This window comes from Gorilla gorilla, chromosome 7 (assembly GCF_029281585.2).
Source record: "Gorilla gorilla gorilla isolate KB3781 chromosome 7, NHGRI_mGorGor1-v2.1_pri, whole genome shotgun sequence".
In the NCBI taxonomy this organism is placed as follows: domain Eukaryota; kingdom Metazoa; phylum Chordata; class Mammalia; order Primates; family Hominidae; genus Gorilla; species Gorilla gorilla.
In genome coordinates this window covers 130167033-130193519 of record NC_073231.2, presented here as the reverse complement: position 1 = coordinate 130193519, position 26487 = coordinate 130167033, and the positions used below count along the sequence as shown (strand labels likewise).

General features: G+C 32.8%; 1 protein-coding gene across 2 annotated transcripts in view; it reads left to right on the top strand.

The window, feature by feature from the left end:
* The window catches only part of TMEM65 (transmembrane protein 65), a 66404-nt gene that overhangs the window by 24940 nt on the left and 14977 nt on the right, over positions 1 to 26487 (top strand). For both annotated transcript variants that reach the window (XM_019032959.4, XM_019032960.4), the window contains exons 2-6: positions 15716 to 15760; positions 19096 to 19163; positions 23169 to 23223; positions 24393 to 24435; positions 26358 to 26463. In XM_019032959.4, coding sequence (XP_018888504.3) covers positions 15716 to 15760; positions 19096 to 19163; positions 23169 to 23223; positions 24393 to 24435; positions 26358 to 26463 — 317 coding nt within the window. The remainder of the gene's footprint in view (positions 1 to 15715; positions 15761 to 19095; positions 19164 to 23168; positions 23224 to 24392; positions 24436 to 26357; positions 26464 to 26487) is intronic.

Here is a 26487-nt window from a genome sequence, read left to right as displayed (position 1 = left end):
GGATTTTTACCTTCATTTGTGATTTTTATATTGCTTTTTACATCCATGATAATAGGCTGAAATATCACGTTAAGAGTCATTATTTCCATGAAAGCATAATAAAAAAAATAGACTAGGAAATAAGACTCTTTGTTTTTCAGATTTTCTTTTATTTCAAGTATGGATTTACACACCTTGTAAAGTGTGTGCTATAGTTTCGCTCTGTGTCCCCACTCAAATCTCATCTCAAATTGTAATCCCCACGTGTCGAGGGAGGGACCTGGTAGGAAGTGATTGGATCATGGGGGTGGTTTCCCCTATGGTGTTCTCATGATAGTGAGGAAGTTCTCACGAGATCTGATGGTTTTAAAAGTGGCAGTTTTCCCTGCACGCTCTGTCTCTCTTGCTGCCGTGTAAGATATGCCTTGCTTTCCCTTCATCCTCTGCCACGATTTTAAGTTTCCTGAAGGCTTCCTGGCCATGCGGAACTGCAAGTCAATTAAACCTTCTTTCTTGGCAGGGCACAGTGGCTCATGCCTGTAATCCCAGCACTATGGGAGGCTGAGGCAGACGGATCACGAGGTCAGGAGTTCCAGACAAGCCTGACCAACATGGTGAAACCCTGTCTCTGCTAAAAAATATACAAAAATTAGCTAGGCGTGGTGGCATGTGCCTGTAATCCCAGCTACTCTGGAGGCTGAGGCAGAAGAATCACTTAAACCTGGGAGGTGGGGGTTGCAGTGAGCCGAGATTGCACCATTGCACTCCAGCCCGGGTGACAGAACGAGACTCCATCTCAAAGTAAATAAATAAATAAATAAATAAATAAATAAATAATAAACCTCCTTTCTTTATAAATTACCCAGTCTCAGGTAGTATCTTTATAGCAGTGTAAGAATGGATTAATATGGTAATGTTAAATTTAATGGAACATTCAACATGAAAATGACAAATTATAGTTTCTATTAAATAATAGAGCTCACTCTATATGCCATTAGCCCTGTTTCTGTGTTACAGCATCACCATTGTTGTAAACATGTTTTGTAATTTTATGATGGAGGCTAAAATGTAGAAACTATAGGTGTTGCACATTTCTTTTACTAAAATCTATTGATTTTCAATTTAGGATGTATCTCTTAGTAGTGTTAAAAGATAATCTTTAGAAAAATTAAAGTTAGCAGGATTCATTTGAACAAAGAGACAACTCACGTGTTGGGCAGCTCTCTGAACTCTTACTGGTGACAAACCAGCACAGGTTTAGAGAGTTCCTCCCAGCAACACATGGGCAGGCAGTATTTATAGACAGATAGAAGTGCTATACAGAAACAGCCTTTTGTTTACAAGTTGGTGTTTTCCTTATTTGGACATGTCTGAGCAGTTTGCAGCCTGTCATTGGCTGAAAGGTCAGCTCCTATGATTGGCCAAAGCTCAGCTACTTGTTACAAGAATATACTTTGAGGTAGGTTGCAGTGTGTTTACATATGAAATTAGATTGCAGTTTGCTACATATGGAGGCAGCTCTAGGCCAGATTTAATTTAACAATTTCCCCCTTTTGATCAGTCTCTCAATTTTGAGAGATTGACCAAAATTTTGGGCATTGACACCATTCTTTGTCACTCACCATCATAACAGACTTGCTTGGTCTCTATGGAATTCACAATTGTTAATGTCAGGTAAGCTGAACGTTTATGTTCTCTTCATGTTTTTATTGTTCTAACCATAGCGAGGCCATTTGATATATATTGTATGGCTATACATGAGCACTTAATACTCTAGAGAGGATATGGTGCACCAGGGAGACTATTATGGCTATCAGGAGGATAATACTAAGAGACTGAAGTATACTTCTTAACAGGAGCTCCTGTCAATTGAACCAATCAAAATCAAATATATCAAAAATGAGCCAAAAGAAGAATCTACTTGTTTTAACAAAGTAGCTTACTTAATGATTTCTGGCAACTGAGTTTCTATCATACCAGATATATTTATGCAAGTGCAGCAGGACGTGTTAGCCATTGCATGCAGTCTTCTTTGTTCAGACAGCAGAGTCCAAAGGAATGATGCTGTCTGAAACAGTTTTAGCAAGAGAATTTGAAGAAGTTTGCTGGGCAGCTATATAGCCTTTGCAGTAGAGTCAGCTGTAGTAGCTAATGTTTGAGACAAATTTCTAATCATAACCTCATTTACATTTATGCCAAGCCAGGGAAGGAGTATTTTACCAGAAAAAATAAAAATAAAAATGCCTGTTTAGAGGGATTTACACCTGCTGGCAAATTCCCCTTTATTTTATAGGTATAAACCAATGTTTAAGAGGTATAGACCACTGTTCATTTTCCAGTTGGTTATGGAGTGACAGTGATACCATTAGAATCCCTAAACCACATTGGTTCCTTATTTTCCACTTATTGATACATGGAGTTACCCACATATATGGTTGATCATAAAATCCTCCACAGATAAAAATGTATCTTGGAGGTGCACAACAGGCAGTTCCTTATGAAATGCTTTGTACATTAGAGGCCACTATTAGAGAAGCACTAGCAATATTTGTCTAAGGCTCCATTATTGGAATCATTGCAAGGTTGGAGGCTACTGACAAGGAATTAGGGTTACACATTTGCCTATAAACTGTCAAATTGTCTTCCTCTGGTTTTCTTATACAATTTCTGGTGTAATTTAACTGCAAAACCCTCACTATAGGTTTTGCCTACTGTTAGTAACATGACATATCTAACATTCAATTGCAGAAGATGTTGGTTATGAAATCTTAATTATCACATTATCTTGCCATATATAAACAGAAAAGGAACACAGGCCAAAGAGGAAAAGAGGCACAGGTTTCATAGTGACGGAGAAGTCTTGATCTGTAATCTTGGGAAAGCTGTTCACTTCCAGGATGCCATCTGCTTCTGGGTAAAATAAATAGCTTTCCTGGTCAGCCTTACCTTGAGGTCTCTGATTGGTATACAGTCTGAACAGTCCAGAGAGGCCCTCTTGAGTTAAGAGATGTGGATCAAAGACTCGAGGTCCTGAAATTTTACTGCAGAGAACACGTTGGTATTGTTTTTTCCAACAGAATTCAAGGGCAGTCATTCTAGGACTTTTTCAAAAGACCTAAACTCCTGGTTCTAGATAGTGAAAGGTCTGATTGTCATCAGTTGGTGGGTCATGAAGGGCTTCTTTTACCTGATGATAATATACTTTGGCATCTTGCATTTAAACCTTTCAATACTGAATCATGTCAGAGTTTATAAGAGTGGTAGATACATGAGGTTCTATTATCAGGGACATAGGACTTCCAGTAACTGTTATATAAGGGGTCAATCTGTGTTTTCTAGTGGAGTGGATCTGATTGCCATCAATTGGTAATACCTTTGACCAAGGCCATCAAGTCAATTCAGTTAGCTTTGTTTAATGCCATTGTGTTTGTAATACCTTATTTGTTTTACAACTTGTCCATTGAAGTGAGCTTTGTTTAGTGCCATTGTGTTTGTAATACTTTATTTAATTGTTTTACAATTTGTCCATTGAAATGAGTAACTTTATCACTGGAGATTTCTCCAGAAATACCCTATAAAAGAAACATATTTTCTAATAACCTTTTAATTGCTCTTACAGCATCGGCCTTATGTACCATCAGAAAGCTTCTGTATAATCATAAAACCTATGTTAAATGTGGTAATTGAATGAAATTCATCTGTAAGTGGTCAAATGATTCATTAGGTGCTAGAAATGTATTACCTGAGGTTTTTTATTATCTTACCAGAATTATGGGTTTGCCAAACCAAGCATTAGTTATAAACCACTTTAGCAATCTTAGAACAGTCACTCGAACAATTTTTCCCTGTAATTTGGATCATTTTATCTCTTCTGTGATGAGTCTTGGAGTGCAGAGCTTTTAATAATGGAAGTTTTCAGGAGTCAGGAATGACCAGGCAGCTGTCCAGGCTTTCCATGAGCCCATGCTTAACATTGGATTTATATCCTTTTAAATAACAATTTTATTTCTCTAATTCAGGTGCATAACACTTGTTTATTATATAGGTTATCATAGATAATTTGACTTGGATTAATCTCATAGAGTTCGTTCAAATTGCATATCTTAACAATTTCAGTACTGGCTGAACTACTGTGAAAATCTGCCAAGGCTTTTCCTTAGTATTTAATTAATTCTTGTTCTGCTTTATGTTGGGTTAGCAGTTTTATGAACCAATGAGTTTCTTCCTTAGAGTTCTTGGACTCAGTCCAATGGTATGATCTTAAAATTATCAGAAACTTCTACTTCTCAGGGTTCTTTACATGAATCTCCTTGAAGACGTAACCCTTTAGGTTTATAGTTGCTCAGGAAAGTACAAGAGTAAATAACCAAATATGAATGATAAAACTTACAATGGCCATGATTAAATATTTGATGAGAGTTCATTACAGTGATGATACAGTTGACAGGGAAATTTGATTATTTCTGTTGCATACAGCATTTGAATATAATAACTAGAATGATGACTGATTGTATTATACCAGAACCATCAGATTGCTATGAATTTCATACAGTTTCTGAAACACATCCATACAAATGAAACTCAAAGTTTAGCATTACTTATTTGGCAATACTTCTCATATAATTTAATATGTCAAATAAGCCCAGTTAGTTTAATATCTGTCTTTTTATATAAGGAGAAGCATTCTTTTGAATGCTTATATACGAGATGTTTCAAGGGCTTGACCGGAAAATCAAAGTTGAGGTCAAAAAAAACACTTTATTAAGAATCTAATTTTGGGAAATGTGTCAAAAATATCAAATGTTTAAAATGCGTGATTAAAATAGGGTTACAGGTCACTGTGAACAGTAGTCATTCATTTAACAAAAGTGAAAATTACAAGCCTAGACTTCAGAGGTAAATACAGAAAGCTACATAGTTGTAGAGGAACCTTAGCTCTAAATTTTAATAGAGAATATTTTGTTTTCTTAAGTGGTCAAACACCCAATAAAAGCAACATGGACCACAAGAAATTACTTTGGTAAAACACAGAATCTGTTTCCTAGATCAATTACCTAAAAGGTAAAGAAAAACTTTTCACAATTTCCTATTAAAAGTAGACCAGTAGTCCAAGAAATTCTTACTGTTTTAATACAGGGAACCAAATTCTAATTTTGTATTAGTATACTTTTGATATTAATGCTCAGTTTTTAGAAAAACTTATAAATAATTCCCTTCTAATCTTAGCTGGCTTTGTCACACATAAAATTCTTTTTACAAGATTCGTCCTTTGCAAACCTACAACTTTCTTCTGCATTTAGATTTTGTTTTATACTTTTCCTGTTCTCATCTTGGGATGACCAGTCATTCTACTTTCAAACAAAAATTACATTTTTCCCTTAATGAAACAAAACAGCCTCATACTTTATAGCTTTTGCTTACCAAAATCATGTATTACTTTTCTTTTATACTTTATATAAAATTATTTCTCTTATTTCTAGTAATTTTAGTATATATATTAATTAGAATTCTGAACTCTTAATGACCTTAATTTCCAAAGGACACTAGGAAGCAAATAATTGTGAACTATTTGTCACACCAGCCATGTGAAGATTTGCAAATCTATGAATCATAATATATTCATATATGAAGCATGTACTTTCTCATAGCACAGTTTGTCAGTGTGGCACAGAACATGTTTACTAATGGCCCCAAGTATCTTTAGTCTCTGTAATAAACTGTAGAAGAAGCAAAATGTTATCTATCTTCTTTAGATTTTTGGCTAGGCCTATTTGTGCACGTTTTTCTCAGCCTTAAATTTCCATTCTTGATGATAAGAATGTTAAAACCTTCTGGTATAGGGAAGACATCGTTCACATGGGACTTTTACCTCTATTTAACTCACTTGTTTTTAATAATTGTGCTTGGATTGCTTAGCAAGATGGGACATCAAGCAGCTAGTCATCATCTTAAGTTACTTTTCTTGCTGATGAATTTTGTAATGTAGAGATAACATAAGTTTATTTCACCAGTAAACCTAGGTAGGAAAAGTCATGTATCTGTGTTAATTTTAATGTTAACAACTGTGAAGATATGTCTGTTTTAATCAAACCGATAATATTCTTATTTGCCAAAGATTACCCAAGTCATGTGAGCTTCAAAAATCATTTGGGTCATTTCCTATTTTTCTGAGCAAATACTTCATTTATCTAAGTGCTTATTTTTCTTTAAGTCAATTAGATAGCATTCTTATACACTTTAATTTGGCAATATCATAAGGAAATAGAAAATATCACACATATATAGATATACATCATAGATGCAGACATATATAAACAGAAACAGATCTTACACCTTTCATTTAAAACTTTTAGCCATGTTCCACATACAATAATACAACATTCATGAATTTATTAAAGATTACCTGGATCCAAATTGTTTTTCTGGCCAGTGGAATAATATTTCCTGCCCAGATAGCTACAAGTTTTGAATGATATTTGTGAAAAAGACTTTAAGATGTTTTTACTTGCCTTCTGTAAAGAAGCTTTTGAAGAGGCCGTCTTTGATTTATCTTTTAAATGCCTCTGCTTGCCAGTTAAAGAATGCATCCCATTGCTTTTGTGGCATTGGGATCCTTTCTTTTCTGATACACCTCACAAGTGAGCAATTTAATCTAGGTTAAAACTTCCCTATTGTGGCCACTGTAATTCTAAGTTGTCCTTAGTAAGATTAAGGACATTTTTTTTCCCCAAAAATACACAGGTTCTGGGCCTGTAATTTTTCTCTATAAAGTTAGCCAGTGTCCCAGAAGGTGGAGTCCCAGACTCTTTAGATTTAGGGGAAACCGCTTTGAAAAGGTACTTACCTGAGTCCTCCAGCTGGATCCAATCCAATCCAATCCTGAATCCCATCTAGTAAAAAATGCTCAAATAAAGTCAGCGAGCTCAAAACTCAAATTCATGCTGCTCAAATCAGAGGGATCAATGTGCACAATGGGCTCTGGCCCTTTGCTTGGACACTTGGTGCTCCTGGAGGTATACTTCAGATCTCACTTTTGATGCCAAATTGCTAAAAGAAAAACATTAGACATTAAATATAACAAAGTTTATTTGGGCAAAGAAATAACTCATGAATTGGGCAGCACTCTGAACCTTAAAAGGTTCAGAGAGCTTCATCCAGCAATGTGGGCAGACAGTATTTATAGATAGAAAAAGGAAATTATATACAGAAATAGCTTTTTTGCTTATAGCTTGTGTCTGCCTTGTTTGGACATGTGTGAGCAGTTTGCAGCCTGTAATTGGCTGAAAGCTCAGCTTCTGTGATTGGCCAAGATTCAGCTACTTGTTGCAAGAATATTTTATATATATATTTATTTTTATTTTTTTTTTTTTTGAGACAGAGTCTTGCTCTGTTGCCCAGGCTGGAGTACAGTGGTGCGATCTCGGCTCACTGCTGCAAGCTCTGCCTCTGAGGTTCAAGTGATTCACCTGCTGCAGCCTCCTGAGTAGCTGGGACTACAGGCGCCTGCCACCACGCCCAGCTAATTTTTGTATTTTTAGTAAAGACGGGGTTTTGCCATATTGGCCAGGCTGGTCTGGAACTCCTAACCTTGTGATCCACCCGCCTTGGCCTCCCAGAGTGCTGGGATTACAGGCGTGAGCCACCAGGCCTGGCGAAGAATATATTCTTAAGGTGGGTTGCAGTTGGTTTACATACTGTATCAGCTTAGAATTCACTATGTACTCAGGCAGCTTTAGGCCAAATTTAATTTGACAGTAGCATAACTTATTTAAAAAAGAAATATATCAGGCATAGTTTATCCTAAAAAGTATTTTAGATGCTTTTGTTAATATTGGACTGAAGGTTTTTTATAAAGAAGTTATTTTTAAAGGGAAGTATAATAAAGAGGAGATATACAGGTTAAATCTTATAGTGAACATTCAGACTTGTTTTGTTGTATGTATTGGAATCTTGTTGTCAATTAAAATAAGTTTGAAATTGTTGCTTGGAACTTTCTTTTAAGGATTTTGTCTTAATGACATTTTGCCTGCATTCTGGAAACATGAAAATATGAGTGTAACATTAAAAAAAAAAAATGCAGTGAGATGGGGGTAACTTGACATACTTTTTCTGCGATGAATTTTGCAGAAATAAAAAAAAAAACCACCCTTACATATATTCTCTCTTGCTGTTGCTCTTTCTCACTCTCTTTGGTTCAGTAATGCCACTTATAGGAATCTATTCTAAGGAATTTTCAGAGCAGTGCAAAATAATTTAGGTACAAATTAATGTTATTTGAAAGTATGAAAAATAACAAATATCTAATAATAGCCTATTAATGAAATGACTATATCATGAAATAAACTTTCACAAATAAAATTATTTTCTTAAAAAATTTAAAGATGTGGGAAATATTCATTATTTAATGCTTTGTGGAAAAGGCAGAATACAGTTTTGTGTATATATCTTTATAGGAAAAAGATTGAAGGACAATACGTCAAAACATTTATTTCTGATAAACTGTGGATGCTTTTAAGTTGCTTTTCGCTTTTCTGAATCTCATTAACTTTCTATAATTATATAACCTTTATAATGAAAAATAAACCAAATAAATTTAGTATTTTAGATGTTATTTTCTAATTTTTACCTCAAAATTCCTTTTAATAAAAAACAAACTCAATATCCTCATCCTTTTAACATATGCAACTATGAGTATAAGTATGTAATACTTTTATATAAAAATGGCTTGTTTAATGTAAAATATTTGCAGTCAAACCCCTATTATAACAATCAGTTTTGACTAAAATGCGGAGTCAAAGGAAAAGGCTTTGTTAACTTCTTAAAACTCTGCTTCCTCATGAACAGATTGGAGAGTCTCATTTCAAACAATTTTCATTTGACTTACTACAGCATAAATCAGCAGTTTATAGTAACTGTCTTATCTTATTTAACCTTTAGCAAAGACTTTAAAATGTGAAATCTAAAGGAAAGAAATTTATATGTAAATATTATCTCATGGATTCTTGTAGATAATTTTTCTATCCTATGTATTTCTTCACATGGAATCCTATTAAGAGCAACTTTTCCTTCATTGGAAAATGTCTAAGAAAGAGGACATGCAAGGAAGTTTGGATGTTGGTTATTTTTGCCACTATTATGAATAAACTCTTATACTTAGGAAAGCAGAATATTTATTATGCCATTAAGGCTTTTTGTTCTGTGTTCATGAGGAATAGTCATCTGGTTTTCTCTTCTTTGTAAATTTCTTGGTTAGGCTTTGTTTTTAATGTTGTTCTGTCCTCATTAAATGAGTTGAAAAGTATTTCCTCATCTATTTTTTTGGAAGAGCTTTTGAGTTTGTAGGATTGATGTTTTTTCTTTAAATGTTTTAACAAAATTCATCAATGAAACCATCTAGGTTTGGAAGGGGTGTGTGTGTGTGTGTGTGTGTGTGTGTGTGTGTTTATGTATAAAGTTTTTTGGTAACAAATCAGTTTTGTTAGAGCTAGTCAGATTTTTGTTTGCTTAATCTGCTAGTTTTGGTAGGTTATATTTTTCAAGGAATTTGTCCATTTCACCTATGTTGTTGAATTTTGAGTGTAACGTTTTTCATAATACTCTTTTCTTTTTAATATCTGTGGGATCTGTAATGATGCCCCCTCTTTCATTCCTGATTTGAGTAATTCTTATTCTCTTTTTGTCTATCAGTATAGCTAGAGTCTTATTAATTTTATTGATCTTTTCAAAGAACCAATTTTGACTCTTTATTGTTTGCTTTCTGTTTCATTGCTTCTTTCTACTACTTAGTTTATGTTTACTTTGCTCTGTATGGAACTGTAGTTTATTTATTTTAGACCTTTCTTCTTTTTAATGTAAGTATTTCAAACTGTAAATTTCCCCCTAAGCATTCATTTAGCTGCATTCTACAAATTTTGATATATTGCATTTTCATTGTTACTCAGTTTGAAATATTTTCTAATTTCCTTTCTGATTTCCTCTTTGGTCCATGTATTTAGAAGATGTTTAATTTCCAAATTTGTTTTGTCATATATCTTATTGTTACTGATTCCATTATAGTCAGAGAACATATTTATGATTTTAATCAAATTTATTAACATGTTTTGTGGATCAGCATATGTTCTATTTTGAGGAATGTGCCATCTGCACTTGAAAATAAGATGTATTCTACAGTTGTTGAGTGTCGTTTTGTATAAATATCAATTAGATCAACATGGTAGTGTTCAAGTTTATATCTTAGTGATATTTTTGCCTAGTTTTCTGTCAATTACTAAGAAAAAGGCTTTTATATCTCCAAGTATGATTATGGAAGTGTTTGTTTTGCCCTTTAATTCTGTTAGATTCAGCATCATGCATTATGAAATTCTGTTATTAGGCATAAACATGCAGTTGTTATGCCTCCTGATGCACTGACCCTTTTGTCATTTTGAAATGTCCCTGGTTTATTTCTGGTAATACTCTTTGTCTTTAAGTCTACCTCATCTGATATTAATAAAGCTCCAGCCTTTATAAGCCTACTGTTTGTGTAGCATATTTTTTGCCATCCATTTACTTTCAACCTATTAAACTGTAATCCTTGGGATATCATATAGTTGGGTCTTACTTTTTTTGTTCGTTTTTGTAGTCTCTGCATTTTAATTGGAGTGTTTAGTCCATTAAAATTGAATGTAATTATTGATATGGTTGGATATAAGTTTACTATTTTGCTATTTGTTTTCTGTTTGACCCTCTGTTTTTTGTTTCTGTTTTCCTTTCCTGCATTCTTTTTGCTTAATTGAACATTCTTTCAGATTCTCCTTCAAGTTATTTATTAGGTTCTTAACTATGTTCTCTTTGTATTTCATCTGTATGTGTAGTTACTCTAGGGATTACAGCATGTATTCTTAACTTTTTGCAGACTCTTATAGCTAATATTGGACCATTTTATTTTCATCATAGAAATGTTGCAACTAAATTACCAAATCAGTCCATTTACTGCCCCGTTCATCCTTAATGTTATGATGTCATATGTATTCATCTACATATTTTATAAACACTATAAGTGTTATAATTTTTGCATTAGACAGTCATGTCTATTTAAATTAAATCACTAGGAAAAAGTAATCTTTTATATTTACCCAGACATTTACCATTTCTGATGCTCTTTATTCCTTCCTCAAGAATTTACTTTTCAGCTGCTATTTCCCTTCAGACTAAAGAATTTCTCTTGCACTTTCTGTATTGCAGGTTGACTGTTAACACATTCTTATAGCTTCAGTTATCTGAAATACATTTTTCCTTCATTCTTAAAGGATACATTTTTGGATGTAGAATACTGGACTGACGCCCATTTTCTTTCTGCATACTTAAGTCTTTTTTGTGTGTTTAATATGTATTTAGTTCTGACTGCTTTCAAGATTTTTTCCTTTATGATAATTTTCCTTCATGTTTATTCCACTAGAAGTTCACTGAACTTCTTGAATCTTTTGAAATTTTTGTCTTGCACTAAATTTGGGAAATTTGTAGCCATTATTTATTCAAAGAGTTTTTGTTCCTAGTTTCTCTACTTGCCTTTTAATTACAATCATACATATATTAGCATATATTGGCCCTTTTAATATTTAGCCATCGGTCCCTGAGACTCAGGTTTATTATTTTTTCAATCCTTTTAGTCTCTGTTGTTCAGACTGAATAATTTTTATTGATCTGACATCATTTTCACTAACTTCTCTCACCTTCATTCTGCTTGTAAGCCTATCCAGTTAATTTTTTTTTAATTTTTAATTTTCTTTTTTTTTTCTTTTTTTGAGACGGAGTCTTGCTCTGTTGCCCAGGCTGGAGTGCAGTGGTGTGATCTTGACTCACTGCAACCTCCACCTCCTAGGTTCAAGCAATTCTCCTGCCTCAGCCTCCTGAGTAGCTGGGATGACAGGTACCCCCCACCATACCTGGCTAATTTTTGTATTTTTAGTACAGACGGGGTTTCACCATGTTGGTCAGGCTGGTCTCAAACTCCTGACCTTGTGACCCACCCACCTTGGCCTCCCAAAATGCTGGGATTACAGGTGTGAGCCACCGTGCCCAGCCCCAGTTAATTTTATAATTTCAGATAATGTATCTTTCAGTTCTAGAACTTCTTATTGGTTCTTTTTTCGATATTTTCTTCTGTTTCTCTGATGAGATTTCCTGTCTTATTCATTTAAGCATATTTTTATTTACATCTTTGAATACAATTTTAATTGCTCCTTTAAAGTTTTTGTCTGCTAATTCTAACATTTGAGTGACTTTGGGATTGGTCTCTATTGTCTTCTGAAAATGGGTCACATTTTTCTTTTTCCTTGTTTGTGAAGTAATTTTGTATGTATCCTAGTTATTCCTGTAATTGCTACATTGTAGAGACTCTGGATTCTGTCTTGTTCATCTGAAAAGCATTGATTTTTGTTTGTTTTAGCAGGCATTTAATGGTTAGGTTCAAACTACAAACTCTTGTGGGATGCCCTCAAATCTTTACTTATTTTGCCCTTAGTCGGTATTTTTGGAGTTTTCCCTGCACATGTGTGTTTCCACAAGTCAGCTGTAGACTTGAACTGAATGTATGCACAGAATTTAGGACTCTTCCTTTCTGACTCTATCCTTTCCAGGATTCCTCTCTCACTTTCTAGTTGTTTGGTTACCTGGCACCTCATCCTCTGGTTCTTCAGACAGATAGACTGAGGAATTTTCATCAGAGCTTTAGTTGCTCTGCATGTTGTGACTGGAGCCTGCCCACAGGCTGAAAGCTGCAACAAACAGGTAACTAACTCACTTAGTGTCATTTCTTTTTCTGTGTTGATTCCCCTCTAGATCAACCTGGTTTCAATAATTTTCCAGTGCTTTCAGGTAGTTAATTTGTTGTATTTTTGTTTGTAGTTTGTGGTTGTTCCATGCAGGAGAATTCCTCTGATAAGAGGTTACTCAGCCATTATGGAAAGTAATGTGGCAAATGTGGTATGGTGAAGTACAAGCTTAATAGTTATCTTATTGTTTTAAAATATCCAGAAAAGGAAAAGAGTATGATGTATATAATACACACAGACACACACACACACAGACACACACACACACACACACACACACAGATGGAAAGAACTGTTTTAACTCCATAGTTCATTTAATAAAACATTGGAGCAGAACACATTTCCAATGTAAGTGTGGATAGTTTATTATATGTCAAAAGAAAATTCTGAAATTAATTCATAAAATATATATATATGGAAATAAACCTTCTGGGATGTATTGTGACTATTTTCAGGGATGTTATACTGGTAGTAATTACATTTTAAAACCCATACAGGTCACTGAAACCTTGGGCTGATTTACAAGTTCCGTTGTGTATTTTATAGGTAATTTTTTTTTTTTTTACTTCTGATGTATGTTTTGTTTTGATTCAGTTAACATAAGAAAGAATAACTTCTGATTTTAAAAAAAATTGGGCTGGGCATGGTGGCTCACGCCTGTAATCCTAGCACTTTGGGAGGCCGAGGTGGGTGGATCACCTGAGGTCAGTTCGAGACCAGCCTGGCCAACATGGTGAAACCTCATCTCTACTAAAAATACAAAATTAGCCAGGTGTGGTGGCACACACCTGTAGTCCCAGCTACTCGGGAGGCTGAAACAGGAGAATTGTTTAAATCCGGGAGGTGGAGGCTGCAGTGAGCCGAGATCACGCCACTGCACTTCAGCCTGGGAGAGACAGAGTGAGACTCCATCTCAAAAAAATAATAATAAAATAAAATAAATTAATAGATACTTCCTAATAAGATTGTCACTTTCTAGGAAATGTTCTTTTCATGATTCCTCTTGTACTCTGTAGGTTCTTTGTGAAGCAGGAGGCAGAATCTGTGTTTTGATTTTACTTTCACCTCTGTACCAGTAGTTTTCCTCCCTGTTGTATCTCCTTTATTTTATATTTCTTTCTCTTAACATTTGTTATTGCCTCTGGTTTTTAATTTTTTATGTGTAGTAGGAAAGAAAGAAAGGAATATTGATTACATTATTTGATTTTTTTCTTTATTACTACACGTTTTTTACTTGCCTAGCCCTTATCTTTTCTTCTTCGCTGTTGTAGAATATTTTTAATGTTTTACTCAATGAGTTGGGAATTTGAAGAGGTAAAAGCAAGGACTCCATATACTCTCATTCTACTGGGGAGGTCCTGCTTGTTGAATTTTTAGGTATTTCAGGATGTTCCAGTCAACTGACAAGGACTTCTCACAGTGTCAGAACTGTAGTGATGATGAGACTAATGCAACTAACAAATAGTTCTGGTATGTAAATAACCACTTTTGCATGTTTACTTCACCAGAAAATTCTCTGGAGTATAGCAGTATCCTGTATTCTTAGTTAGAAATTTGGCAAACCACTTGGATGCTTTCAAAGGAGATTTTGAGTTAATTATGCTAATCAAAAAAGAATATATTTTAATCAGATGTGAGATTAGTATATATATCTTCATTTCTTAATTCTTCTAAAAAAGGAAAAATAAAGCTTAAGTTTGCTTTCTTAGAACTTTCTAAATAATATGAAAGTTAATTAAACTCGAGGTTTTAGTGTATTTCTTACTGTAAAGCCATTATGGAACTTGGAAAATACCAGTCACTAATGTGGACCATATTTCCTTTTATGTAGGTTATCAATGGAGATTTGAGTTTTACTTTTTTATACTAAATTCCTTAGTTCTTTTGTTGTCATAAAATATAAATAAATATTTTTGAAGATGTACATCTAGTTTGTAATGCGTTTCTTTGGATAATCTGGTTGTACTAAATCTTTAGAGTGATCCACTCTATGGGTTCTTCTCTATATGATAACAATTAATTCTGTCCAGTTGGTTGATCATAAAGAAGGTAGAATTTTCTACCTTTTTACCTTAAACAAATGGTGAGATGCTTACTGTTATAAGACCAGGTAGGCTGCTGCCTGTAATAATTGTTAATTTTTAGGTATAATGTTGACACGTAAAGATACTCTCTGGCTTATACTTGGGAAAACTTTGTTACTTGTGATTCTGAACAACACCCTACTTTTAAAAGTTGTTTTAATATATGGAATACCCTATTATCCAGTGTATACGTTCCAAAAGTTAAAATATTCAGTTATATTATATATCAATATATCTTATATATTAATATATATCAATATTATGTAATACTATTAATATATTATAAAAGTTAAAATATTCAGTTATATCAACAGAGATTAAGGAACAAAATACAATTCAGTGAAGTCATTGTTTTCATACATTGCTTTAAAAATATTTTCTTCATTTTAAAGATATCTAGATCTATTTGAATATTCATGTTTTCCACTATCAATGATGCTTGTTTGTGTATTTCTTAAGTCGTCTAGGGTTGCCATCCGAAAGAAGAGTACCTTTATTTCTAAAGTGTTTTTCTAGTGTAATTAATGCAAACAGACTCATTATCTGGATGCAAGGACTTTAAAGAAATCTGAAAAACAAAAAACAAATGAACTTACTCAGGGCTAGAGTCCATGTTAGGCTTGTAACTAAGCTCAGTTTCATTTGCTGGCCTTCTGATTTAATCCATACTGATTAATACTTTCTGTATGGACAAGTTTGGTCCATTAACCTAAAGATAATTTATGAATAAACTCTGATATTCTCCCACATTGTAAATCTTCTGGTATTTTCTTCATTGTAATAAAAAATATCATGCTGTAGTAACTAATTCTTGCCCCACATCCTTTTTCTCTCCTTTAGAAAAATTGGAAGCTCCACCACCCACCCCAGGACAGCTGAGATATGGTAATGGTTCTATAATTGTTAAATGTATGTTCATCTATCTTTTGGCCTTGAAATAACTGTATCATTCATTGATAGCACAGAAGAGTCAGTAAATTAAATCTTTCCAGATAGAGTGGATTATCCTGTTCATTATATGAAGCACAAAGTTTATAAACTTGGCTAAGGATGTAACACAATATTGTAAAATATCTAATATTGTTAAAAATATCTAATATTATTAAAATATTGTTGCCATTTAGAAATAGAATTATTTTTATGATAGAAGTTTTCTTAATTTCTAGGAAAAAGGATGTATTTACTTTAGTTTGAATTTAAGTTGGGTAAATGCAGAACTAGAATTTCTAGGCCCAAGGCTAGATACAACTGTTCTCTGGTAGAGAAAATGCTTCTGGCTGGCTGTTTGTAAGAATGAAAAAAATAAAGTTTATTTAAAACTACGTGAAGAAGGACCTTATTACAATGCTGCTAGTGTTCTTTCTTTTCTCTATTATGATAGGAATAAATATTCAAGAATAAATAAATATTCAAGAATATACCAAAATAATGTAAAACAAGTTGGGATGTTATTATAAAGATGGAAGAAGTGAATTATTTAACAGTATAGTGAATTAGAGTAGGTTGTAAATTAAAGCTAAATATGAAATGTGATTTGCTAACAACTGGCAAGTTATAGAATAGTGTTTCTGAGAGTAAACTGAAGAAGCCACAAATTAGTAGGAGATCATTACATACTAGAGAGCAAATTTATATAATTTTTAAAAAAACCTAATGGCCAGTTATTTTTTCTCTGACAGGTAGAATGTAATTTATATTAGAGATTAGTAACTTTCCTCAAATACCAAAACAATTTAAGAATTCTTTAAGACTTGTGTTCCCAAGTAATTTATGATTCTCCCACCTTAGATTCATACAATCTATAGTTCATAATACTGTATACTATTATCATTTTTTGTAGGTGATATTGAAATTTACTGTTTGTATGGCTGTGTTATCATACCTAAACCCCTTTAGGGCTGGGAACCAAGTCTTATTTATCTTTGTATCTCAGGTGCCCAGTGGAGTGCTCTGTACATGTTTATTTAACTTTTTGAAAAACTATATTTTTTCCTTTTAGTTAAAATAAATTATAATTTTTAGGACATATTTATATAGGTATAAACACTAAAAACATACATCGTATAGTTCAAAGTGATTGTTTGTAACAGAGTGCCTTGGTTTTACTGACCAAGTTTTTACTAAGATAGCAATTAGTGTAATCTTAATGGGCTTATCACCTGATTTTAAGATATTTGTAACTGGCCAGTTTTAGAGATGCTATTAAAAGAATCCCAAAATGCTGATTAATCCTAACCAGTTTCATCATTATTTTTCTGTACTTAAATAGCTTTCTCTTCACTGTAAATGTTTTATTTAGTGAATTTTTAGGATTTCATTATACTCTTCTAACCTGTTAAATTTGTAATGTGTATTGGTTCTGGAAGCTGCTTTTTATAAAATTTTGAGTGTTCAGTAAATAACCAGATTTAGGCAATAAGTTAAAAAACTAAGGCTAGACTCTTTAATTGAAAAAAAATCCCATTTTATTAATGTTCTACTTGATTTTTATCACCTTTAATAACTTAAATAATATTCTTTGTAATTAAAAATGTTGTCCTTGATCTTGGACATTTTTACTTAAAACAAGAAGAAATTTTAAATGACCTATTTTATACCTATTATGTACTGGTTTATATAATATTGTATAGCTATAATAATATTGAATATAATAGTATTCTTATACTGTATATAGTATTGTCCCATGGTCTTAGTCGTTTATAGTGGTTGTGGGTAGAAGTGCTTTTTTTTGAGTGCTTATTAGCCTTCCCTGCTAGGTGCAGAGCTCAATATAGTAATATCGAATTTTTATAACTTCTGGATTATATTTCAGTTATACTTTCTGTGGAGATAACTGCATTAAAAGAAAAAAAGACTCTAAAAATTAATAAACACATATAACCAGTTGGTTTAAGGGATTATTTTTTTGGACGTAGTATAAAACTCAGCATTTTAATGTTTGTTGAGAAAAGTCCTCAGTTGAACGGATGTTCACTATACCTTGGCAATTTTATAGATTAATTAGAATAAAGTCTTTTACCTATTCCCAGCTTTTAATCTGTTTCACAGTCTGCCTTCAATTCTCCCAGTCTGGAATTCTCTTCCTTTCCAGGTTAGTGGTCTTCAACTTAATGAAATAATATTTTTTGAGCATCTACCATGCCCTCAGTATTCTGCTGAAGATGTAAATATGAAAGAAATGAGAATAAATGTATAAAAAATATGTAGGTATTAGTTCTTCCTAGTTACAATTTTTTTTTTTTTTTAAGATGGAGTCTTGCTCTGTTGCCAGGCTAGAGTGCAGTGGTGCAATCTTGGCTCACTGCAACCTCTGCTGCCTGGGTTCAAGTGATTCTCCTGCCTCAGCCTCCCAAGTAGCTGGGACTACAGGCACGCACCACCACACCCAGCTAATTTTTGTATTTTTAGTAGTGATGGGGTTTCACCATATTGGCCAGGATGGTCTCGATCTCTTGACCTCATGATCCGCCTGCCTCAGCCTCCCAAAGTGCTAGGATTACAGGCGTGACCTAGTTACACTTCTAATATCTCAGATCATTGAATTTATATACCCAATAGATGAAGTAAGGTGTGTTTTTGGTAGCAAGAGGTGAAGTGATAGTTTGATTTAAATCAAATATTGATTGTTTATAGTTTGCAATAGCATTTGGGAATATTGATGAATTTTGAGGGGGAAAAAGACTGCACATAGATGCAGGTAATATAGATGAGATAATCACCTTTTTCTAACATTTCTTTAAAAAAATTAGTTAGTGAGTAAAAGCACCCAAATAACTTTTCTGACATTTGATTTAGGACATTTTCATTATTTCTAATACAGAAATCGATTTTATAATATCAGACTTTAGTCATAATAGAAAAAGAGATTAATGTCAATAGCAATCAGGTAAAATGTGGTACTCATATATGTTTACTAATTTGTTCTGTTAATTGTATGTATATATTTGCGTGTGTGTGTGTGTGTGTGTGTTACCAGTAAGAAAACACAAAAGTCTAACACAGTTATTTTTACATGTTTTATACTTTTTCTGGTTTGTTTTGTTTTTTCCCAATATAGTTTCTACTTATAGCAGTAGCAGCATCTATTGGCTCTGGAAAATGAGAATCAAATTCTAGAGATTATCAAGTCTGTTTAGGATACTTTGATCATATCATCTGTTTTTGTCATTCTAAGTTATAGAAATCTTAAAATATATTTTTCTGTTTTTGATGTTTTTCAGTATTCATCCACAATGCGATACCTTTCATAGGGTTTGGCTTTTTGGATAATGCAATTATGATTGTTGCTGTAAGTTCTTTCTCTCACTGCTTCTATTTTGAGTTCATAAATTAATGTGGTCTACATTTTCCTAATAATTTTTCTATTGTGATTATAAAGTTTTAATATCATAATGAACAAGGATATTTTTTACTATATCTCATATTAGACTATAGCTCAATTTTAATTAAGCTATATTTAATATTTATTAATCATTAAGACTTTAGGTAAAGCATTTAGACAAATAGACTTTTGGTAGACTTTTGGTAGAGCATTCAGACAGAACATTAAAGGCCTATATTGTCCTATTCTAATTTCAACATTCTTAATAAAGAAAAATAATATGTAAAATGTTCTGATGTTCTTTAATGGTGTTGGCAGTTATCACATATATAGGTAATTATTTGATTTAGTTCCTTGTTCAATTTTCCAATGTGAAAATGTTTTAAAGCATGTTTTGATACATAGTCTAGCCTTCAGTCTAGCCATTGTTTAAAGTTTCAATTCAATTAAGTGACTGTATATCCCTTTTGCCTTGTTCCATTGTAGTGTTAAAAAAAATTCCCCTTTGTTGTGGTATTTTAATGTAAGGGTGCTCCTTAAACCTGTTTAAGCTCAGAGATGCCTGACTTACCTTTCTTACTACTATATAAGGCCTGTTAATGGATACCAATATTAGGTTCATATTCTAAAGTCAGAAGTAGATCCATAATTAAAATGCAAGTCTTCAAAAACTGCCCAGTGCTCTGTCTGTTTTCAAGAACATACCAAGTGTTAGCTACAGCTTATGAATTTATCATAATGGGGTTTTCATTACAATTAGATTTGATTTACATTAATTGTTTAAATAATCTAGCCAACTCAGATTTTAGTAGTTTCCGAGAAGGCAGTGTGGTTCTAAATAGTTGAATAAGTTTCTCACATTCACAGATACATAAATTGGCCAGTTTTATTCTTATATACATATTATGAAAATGCCATAATCAGTCAAAAAACTATTCACTTCTCTTATTTTGTCCAAGTAAAATAGATTGATCACAGTCCAGTTAGTATGGCAATTATCAACTTTCAATACATATTTTTAGAATACCTTATGTGAACTCATTCTTTTCAGATATTAGCATTAGATTGAAGGTAATAGATCTTCAGTACATTTAGTGGGAGGAGAAAAAAATATCATATACTTTGAATACCAGTTTATGAGTTCCCAGGTGGGGTCTTTATTTAAACTCGTTTGAGAAAATCGAAGTGCTTCACAACTAGAAACTTTTCTCAGTTAGGACTTAGAGAGTTTGTTGTCAGTTTCACTGACTCTAACTTTTAAAAACATTTTGTAAATGATAGCTAAAGTGTAGGAGACTACTGAAAAAGTGGAATGACCTTAGGATTGTTGAATGTGAGGAAAATATACATGAGAGATGCAGGTTTTCTTTTTGGTGTTTTGGAGATCACGTGTACTACAAATGGACATAAATAGAAGATTTGGTTTCAAAGTAGGAATTTTAAAAGTAATTTACATTGTATAGATTATAAAATTTATGTAAACATGGTTTATTCAAGAATGGTTTTGTTTGCTATATAGTCTAGCCTTATGTCCAGATTGATGGGGATCAGCTACCAAACCAAACACCCACATTCTAGAGTCAAATTATTGTAGTAATTTGTAGTTCACTATTTGGTGTTCCCCAGGTCTGTGCCTCATTGTTAGTATAACTAAGAGTGCACTATTTTTCCAGGCCTGAGATGGCTGACTCCAAATTAGTAATACCTGTTATTCTGTTTCTATTGAAATCCAGTTTCAGTGGCTTATGGACCATTTTGTTTATTTTTTCTTATTTTTTTCCCCAGCACATCCAGAACACAGAAAATCGGTTTTTATTTAAATAATACTGAAATAAATGTTTAAGCCACTGACTTCAGTACCTGGTTAAGAGTAGTAGGTGTGGCAAAAGTATTATCCTGTGATAGTTGCAAACTAATTCAGAGACAATAAAATTTTCCAGTGAGGCTTCGTAATATAGAATGCTGAGACTAAAACATATAAATAATGTAACTGTAGAATCTATGAAAGGGGAAATAAGTGATTATTATCTTAAGAATGTTTTTCATCTTTTAATTTAAAAAATACTGATCAACCCCTCTCATCGTGGGACAGCTATGACTGTTTTAAGATAGTAAGTTGAGGAGATAGTTGATTCTTCTTTTTTTTCGTACCATAGACATTTGATGTTTTCCTCCTTCCTGTTAGGTGTACTTTCCCACCCTAGTTGTAGTTGTAAAAACAAATTCAAACAAAAACAAAGAGGTGTGTAACCTCTTGTAATAGATTTGGCCTTTATATTGGTTGATGTTCATATTAAGCCTTTTGTTTCATAGTTTAAAAAATATTTTTATATTATTGGATTGCTTTTTATAACTTATATTTTAGGGTTAGTTTTGGGTTACTTTACTTACAGTTTAATTGGATAGAATTTATTAGAATTCTAGAGTAGATTAATTGTATTAAGGATAATGAACCAGGTATAACTTTAAGACAACTATTAGTATTCGGTTTATTTATAATTTCTACCTCACCTATTAACACAAAATTTGATGTAACTATGGGACACAGTAAAGAAGTGGATAGTCCATTGCCCCCAAACCATCTTTGACTTTATATGGGGCTTTTCCTGCTGTTAGAAGGACCTTCAGCTGTGTTACATTCAACCAAATGATTAAGCACTTAACTATTTTTTAAATGTATGTATTGCAAGAGATTCTTCTTTGGCCACTGCCAGCGATTCATTGCTGTTAAAGATGCCATATTTATTAGACTGTTGTTATCAGGTGCCTCTCCTATATTGGTGCTCCAGTTTTTTTGCATTCAGATATGATGATACATATGTTTATTCTTTTTCTCTGCCTGTTTTTACCTTTTCTTCCTCTTTATTTCTTCTTCAGAAATCTGTTTCTTGGGGTATATTTACAACCTTGTCATTTGAACTTTGTGCATCAGGACAAAAGACTTTTGAACTTCAATGCATCAGACTGTTGGGTCCATATTCAGCAAGAATTATATCTTAAAGTGTTGCAGCCAAAAGCTCTAGGGGAAAGAAACTTGAGGAAAACTCTTTTCAGTTTTGTAAATAATTGATGAGTAATGCATTATTTCTACATAAAATACAGGGCGTTTTTTTCCCTCCACAAATATCATTGAGATTTGAAACATTTTTTAGAAATGTTCAAGCATCAGTATTCAAGAGAACTCTTGAAAATTAAGTCTTCTAATGGCAGCATTGCTCAGGGATTAGAATTGAATTAGCACAATAGATCCTAGGATTTCTTCTTTATTCTGTTAGAATAGTTTAATTGTCTTCACTTCAGTTCCTCCTCTTTAAAATGAAAGTAAAATGTGAGCCCCTCTTTTCTTCAGAGGAATGATGACATACATATAGAAAGTCTTAAACTCTGTCATTAAATTCAGTGGCGATACGAATGGGGCTTTGTTTTGAGTGTAGATCTATTGTACTAAATGCTGTTGCTGCTTATAAATTGAATGTATAGTTTCACTACTTAATGGTTAAAGAGCTAAGTGTTATAAGGATAATTTTATAAACCCCAATTTCCCTAGAAACTGGTTTAGTCTCCTTTTAATCTTTCGATAGAGTAAATAACAATAGTATAGATGTATAGTTCAGAATTTAAAATCAATGTGAGTCGGTCTTGTTTTCAAAGAGCTTTAAAGCATTTTTCTCTGTGGTAGAAAAATAGAAATTCTAGATTTTTAATGATGAACTATATTTCTACATGTGTTGCTAATTTTATTTTTATAAGCCTAATTTGAATGAATAAAATGTTATTGATGTTATTTCTGTATGAATGCATATATTTAATAATTTAATGAATTACTACATTATATGTGCATATATGATGTATGTAATTTTGCAGCACTAACATGTTGATGTAACTATTGTATCTGTTTTTATTAATGCTTTGCTATTCTTTTATAGTCACTTCAGCTTTAATTTTTAAGATTAATTTTTTATCATATTTCAGGGAACCCATATTGAAATGTCTATTGGAATTATTTTGGGAATTTCAACTATGGCAGGTATTTAACAGTAGTAAATGTTATTATTTCATTGTACATTTATAAAACATTTCAGTAGATTAGGTTTAGAGGAGGGTAATTTATTTGAATGAGTTTACTCATTGAGATATCTGTTAATTTTCTTCATCCTATTCTTCTGATTCTTAGTTTTGTACATGTAGCACTTTTTTCTGAAAATTTTAGGTACTTTATATTATTAGTTATTGGATAACAATACTCTGCTATATTGATTTCGTTAAGACAAGATTTTCTGGCAATTCAGTGTTACCCCTAAACATTTCTACCCTTGGTCTCTTTTATTTATTTATTTATTTAGAGACGGGGCCTCACTCTGTCACCCAGGCTGCAGTTCAGTGGTGCAATCTCAGCTTACTGCAACCTCCACCTCCAGGTTCAAGGGATTCTCCTATCTCAGCCTCATGAGTAGCTGGGACTACTGGCGCCTGCCATCATGCCTGGCTAATTTTTGTATTTTTAGTAGAGACGGGGTTTCACCATGTTGGCCAGGATGGTCTTGAATGCCTGACCTCGTGATCTGCCCGCCTCGGCCTCCCAAAGTGCTAGGATTACAGATGTGAGCCACCACACCCAACCTATTATTTATTGTTTATTTATTTATTTTTGAGTTGGGTAGAATTTTTTTTTTCTTGAGTTGGGTAGAAAAATCAAAGAAGGAAATACAGGATTAAACATCTGTCTTCTCTGTCCCATTTACCACTCTATTCTTCATAGAGGTAAAATTTGGGAAGAGTTCTATGTTGTATTTATTGTAGAAAGCATTAGGTAAATGAGTTAATGAAAGAAACATATTTTTCTCCTTGACTTTCTTGAATTTCATAGCTGTACATGCAACTTTACCAATTCCTTTAAATATTATATGAAAGATACTACAAAATATTCTACAATTAATATTGAAACCAAAATGGAAATTGGCTGCCATAGCAGAAAAAAACCTACTACTTAATGGAGGTAGAATAGCATAATTTCAAAATTGTGTTCTATTTCAAAACCTTGAGAGTAAGAGCTGTCCAATGAGTTACTTTGGATATAGTTGCTGTAGTTTGAGAAATATGAGAACTCTTCCAAGATCAGTGCTTTATTGATTACATAGTGATATATTATAATTATTATTCTTTTATGTAACAATTATTTATTTTTCAAATTTTTAGCTGCTGCTTTGGGAAATCTTGTGTCAGATCTAGCTGGACTTGGGTAGGTTCATTCACTTATTCATTTGTATATTCTGTACTTGCTGTCTTTCTGTTCCCCACTCTTCTTTAATTGAGAAGCATAACAAAAGAATATTTCATTTTTCTTTGTTTTCTAGAATTAAAATTTCAAATTTACTTTTTCTAAACTAATAGTACTAAATCTTTGGTATCCATCAAATATAGATGCCTGGGTGATATCCCAGTTATATATTATTAGTGTCTCTGGAGAGGGAGCCCTGGCAGTTGTGTTTAGTAATTTTCATGAGTGGTTCTGATGTATGCAAAAGTTTATTCTAAATTTACCATAATGTAAGCAAAATGGAATTTGTGTTTACTGAAGTATTTATATGTATTTTATAGACATCTCCAAGGGTAAGACAGGAGTAAAAGGAAGAACCTCTCTCATTATTCCACCTCACCCTACTCCCAGAAAACCCAAAGAGAAGGGATATGGCTCAAATTTGAGGATACTGACTAGACATGTTTTCTAGAGGGGGGAGCTTTCAAAGGAAATAATGGTCAAAGCATATATGGGTTTGGCTGTTTTTTGCTCTCTTTACTTTATGTGGCAGGAATAATGAAACAAACTAAGGACATCTATTTAGAAAAGGCCAGCTTTCTCTCTCTCTTTACATTCTTGTTCCAAGTAGCAGATGGCCTGAGTTGCTTCCTGAGCTTAGGGAAGCCTGGGGGAGTATAAATTAGACTAAGTGGACATTATTATGATAAATATGCTCTCTCTCGCTCTGTCTTTGATTTTGTCTCTTCTTTCCTTGACTCATTTGAGTGTTACAATTTCAGATTTGAATTTTTTCTTAGAAGTTTACTTAGCCCTATAATCTAGGCAAAGCAGCTTTTTAAGTGATCTAACCTTAACCTTTTATATTAGACTTCTGCACTGGAGTTTGGGGCCAAAGCCACAGTTAAAAACAAAGTTTCTTTGTTTCAGGACCATGGCAAGAATTTTATATTCTTCAAATTCCTGGTATAAATGTATCATGATATCATCTCTTAAACATTCTATTCCCAGTTTCCAACATTAAAGTAAATAATCAGAATATTACAGTCATTGTATAGCTTTCTGATATATTTAATAGAACCAAATGATCTAAGAGATTTTAAAGCCATTTAGCTATATATTGCATCGTAAAACAATTATTTTTGTTTAGAGATGAAGATTTTTCTGGAAGTCTTTGTATTTAAAAACTATTTCTCTTCTCTCTTTTGGGGGGTATCATTCAATAACAAATAACACATTTTAGGCATTCTCAGATGCATTTTAACGTATCTGATATCAGGATCCATCTTATTGTTGGTAGTATACATAGTTTAATTAGCAATATTTTTTCTTTCTTACAGTTCATAAAGTAAGGATGTATCCAATAAATGATGGCAACTTAGAATTGATAAAATACTTGAGATTGGCCTGAAAGTTCTAAGGTGTTTTTGTTAGTTTACCAATCTGAGGAATTTTGGAAACTTTTGCTGTCTGATAAGTTACTAATTTGTATCATATGTTAAAGTGCTTTGCTTTGAGTTTGGAATAATTGCAGAAATTCTAATTATCTGTACAAATTGTTACATACCTTGAATTGTTTTTAAAAATAATAATAGAGAATACTTGCTCTGTCATTAATTTTCCTTTGTGTTAAATATGTTAATAAGAAAATATTTTTAAACAATATATTTATATGCAATAAAAATTAAAAGTTGTAAAGAATGTTTATGTCATTTCTAGAGTACAAGTGCAAATGTAAAATTATCTTGTTTCTCCTTGTAGTAATTAGTTTACTATATGAGGACATTTGCATGTCTTTTTAAAAACCTATATTTTGTCCTCATGTCTTTGTTTTGTTTTGTTTGCTTTTGTAAAGGCTTTATTGAAACATAACCTATATATCATATTGTCTTGTTTCTTCAAAGACTTGCAGGCTACGTTGAAGCATTGGCTTCCAGGTTAGGCCTGTCAATTCCTGATCTCACACCAAAGCAAGTTGACATGTGGCAAACACGTCTTAGTACACATTTGGTAAGTAATTTACATGGTTTATGA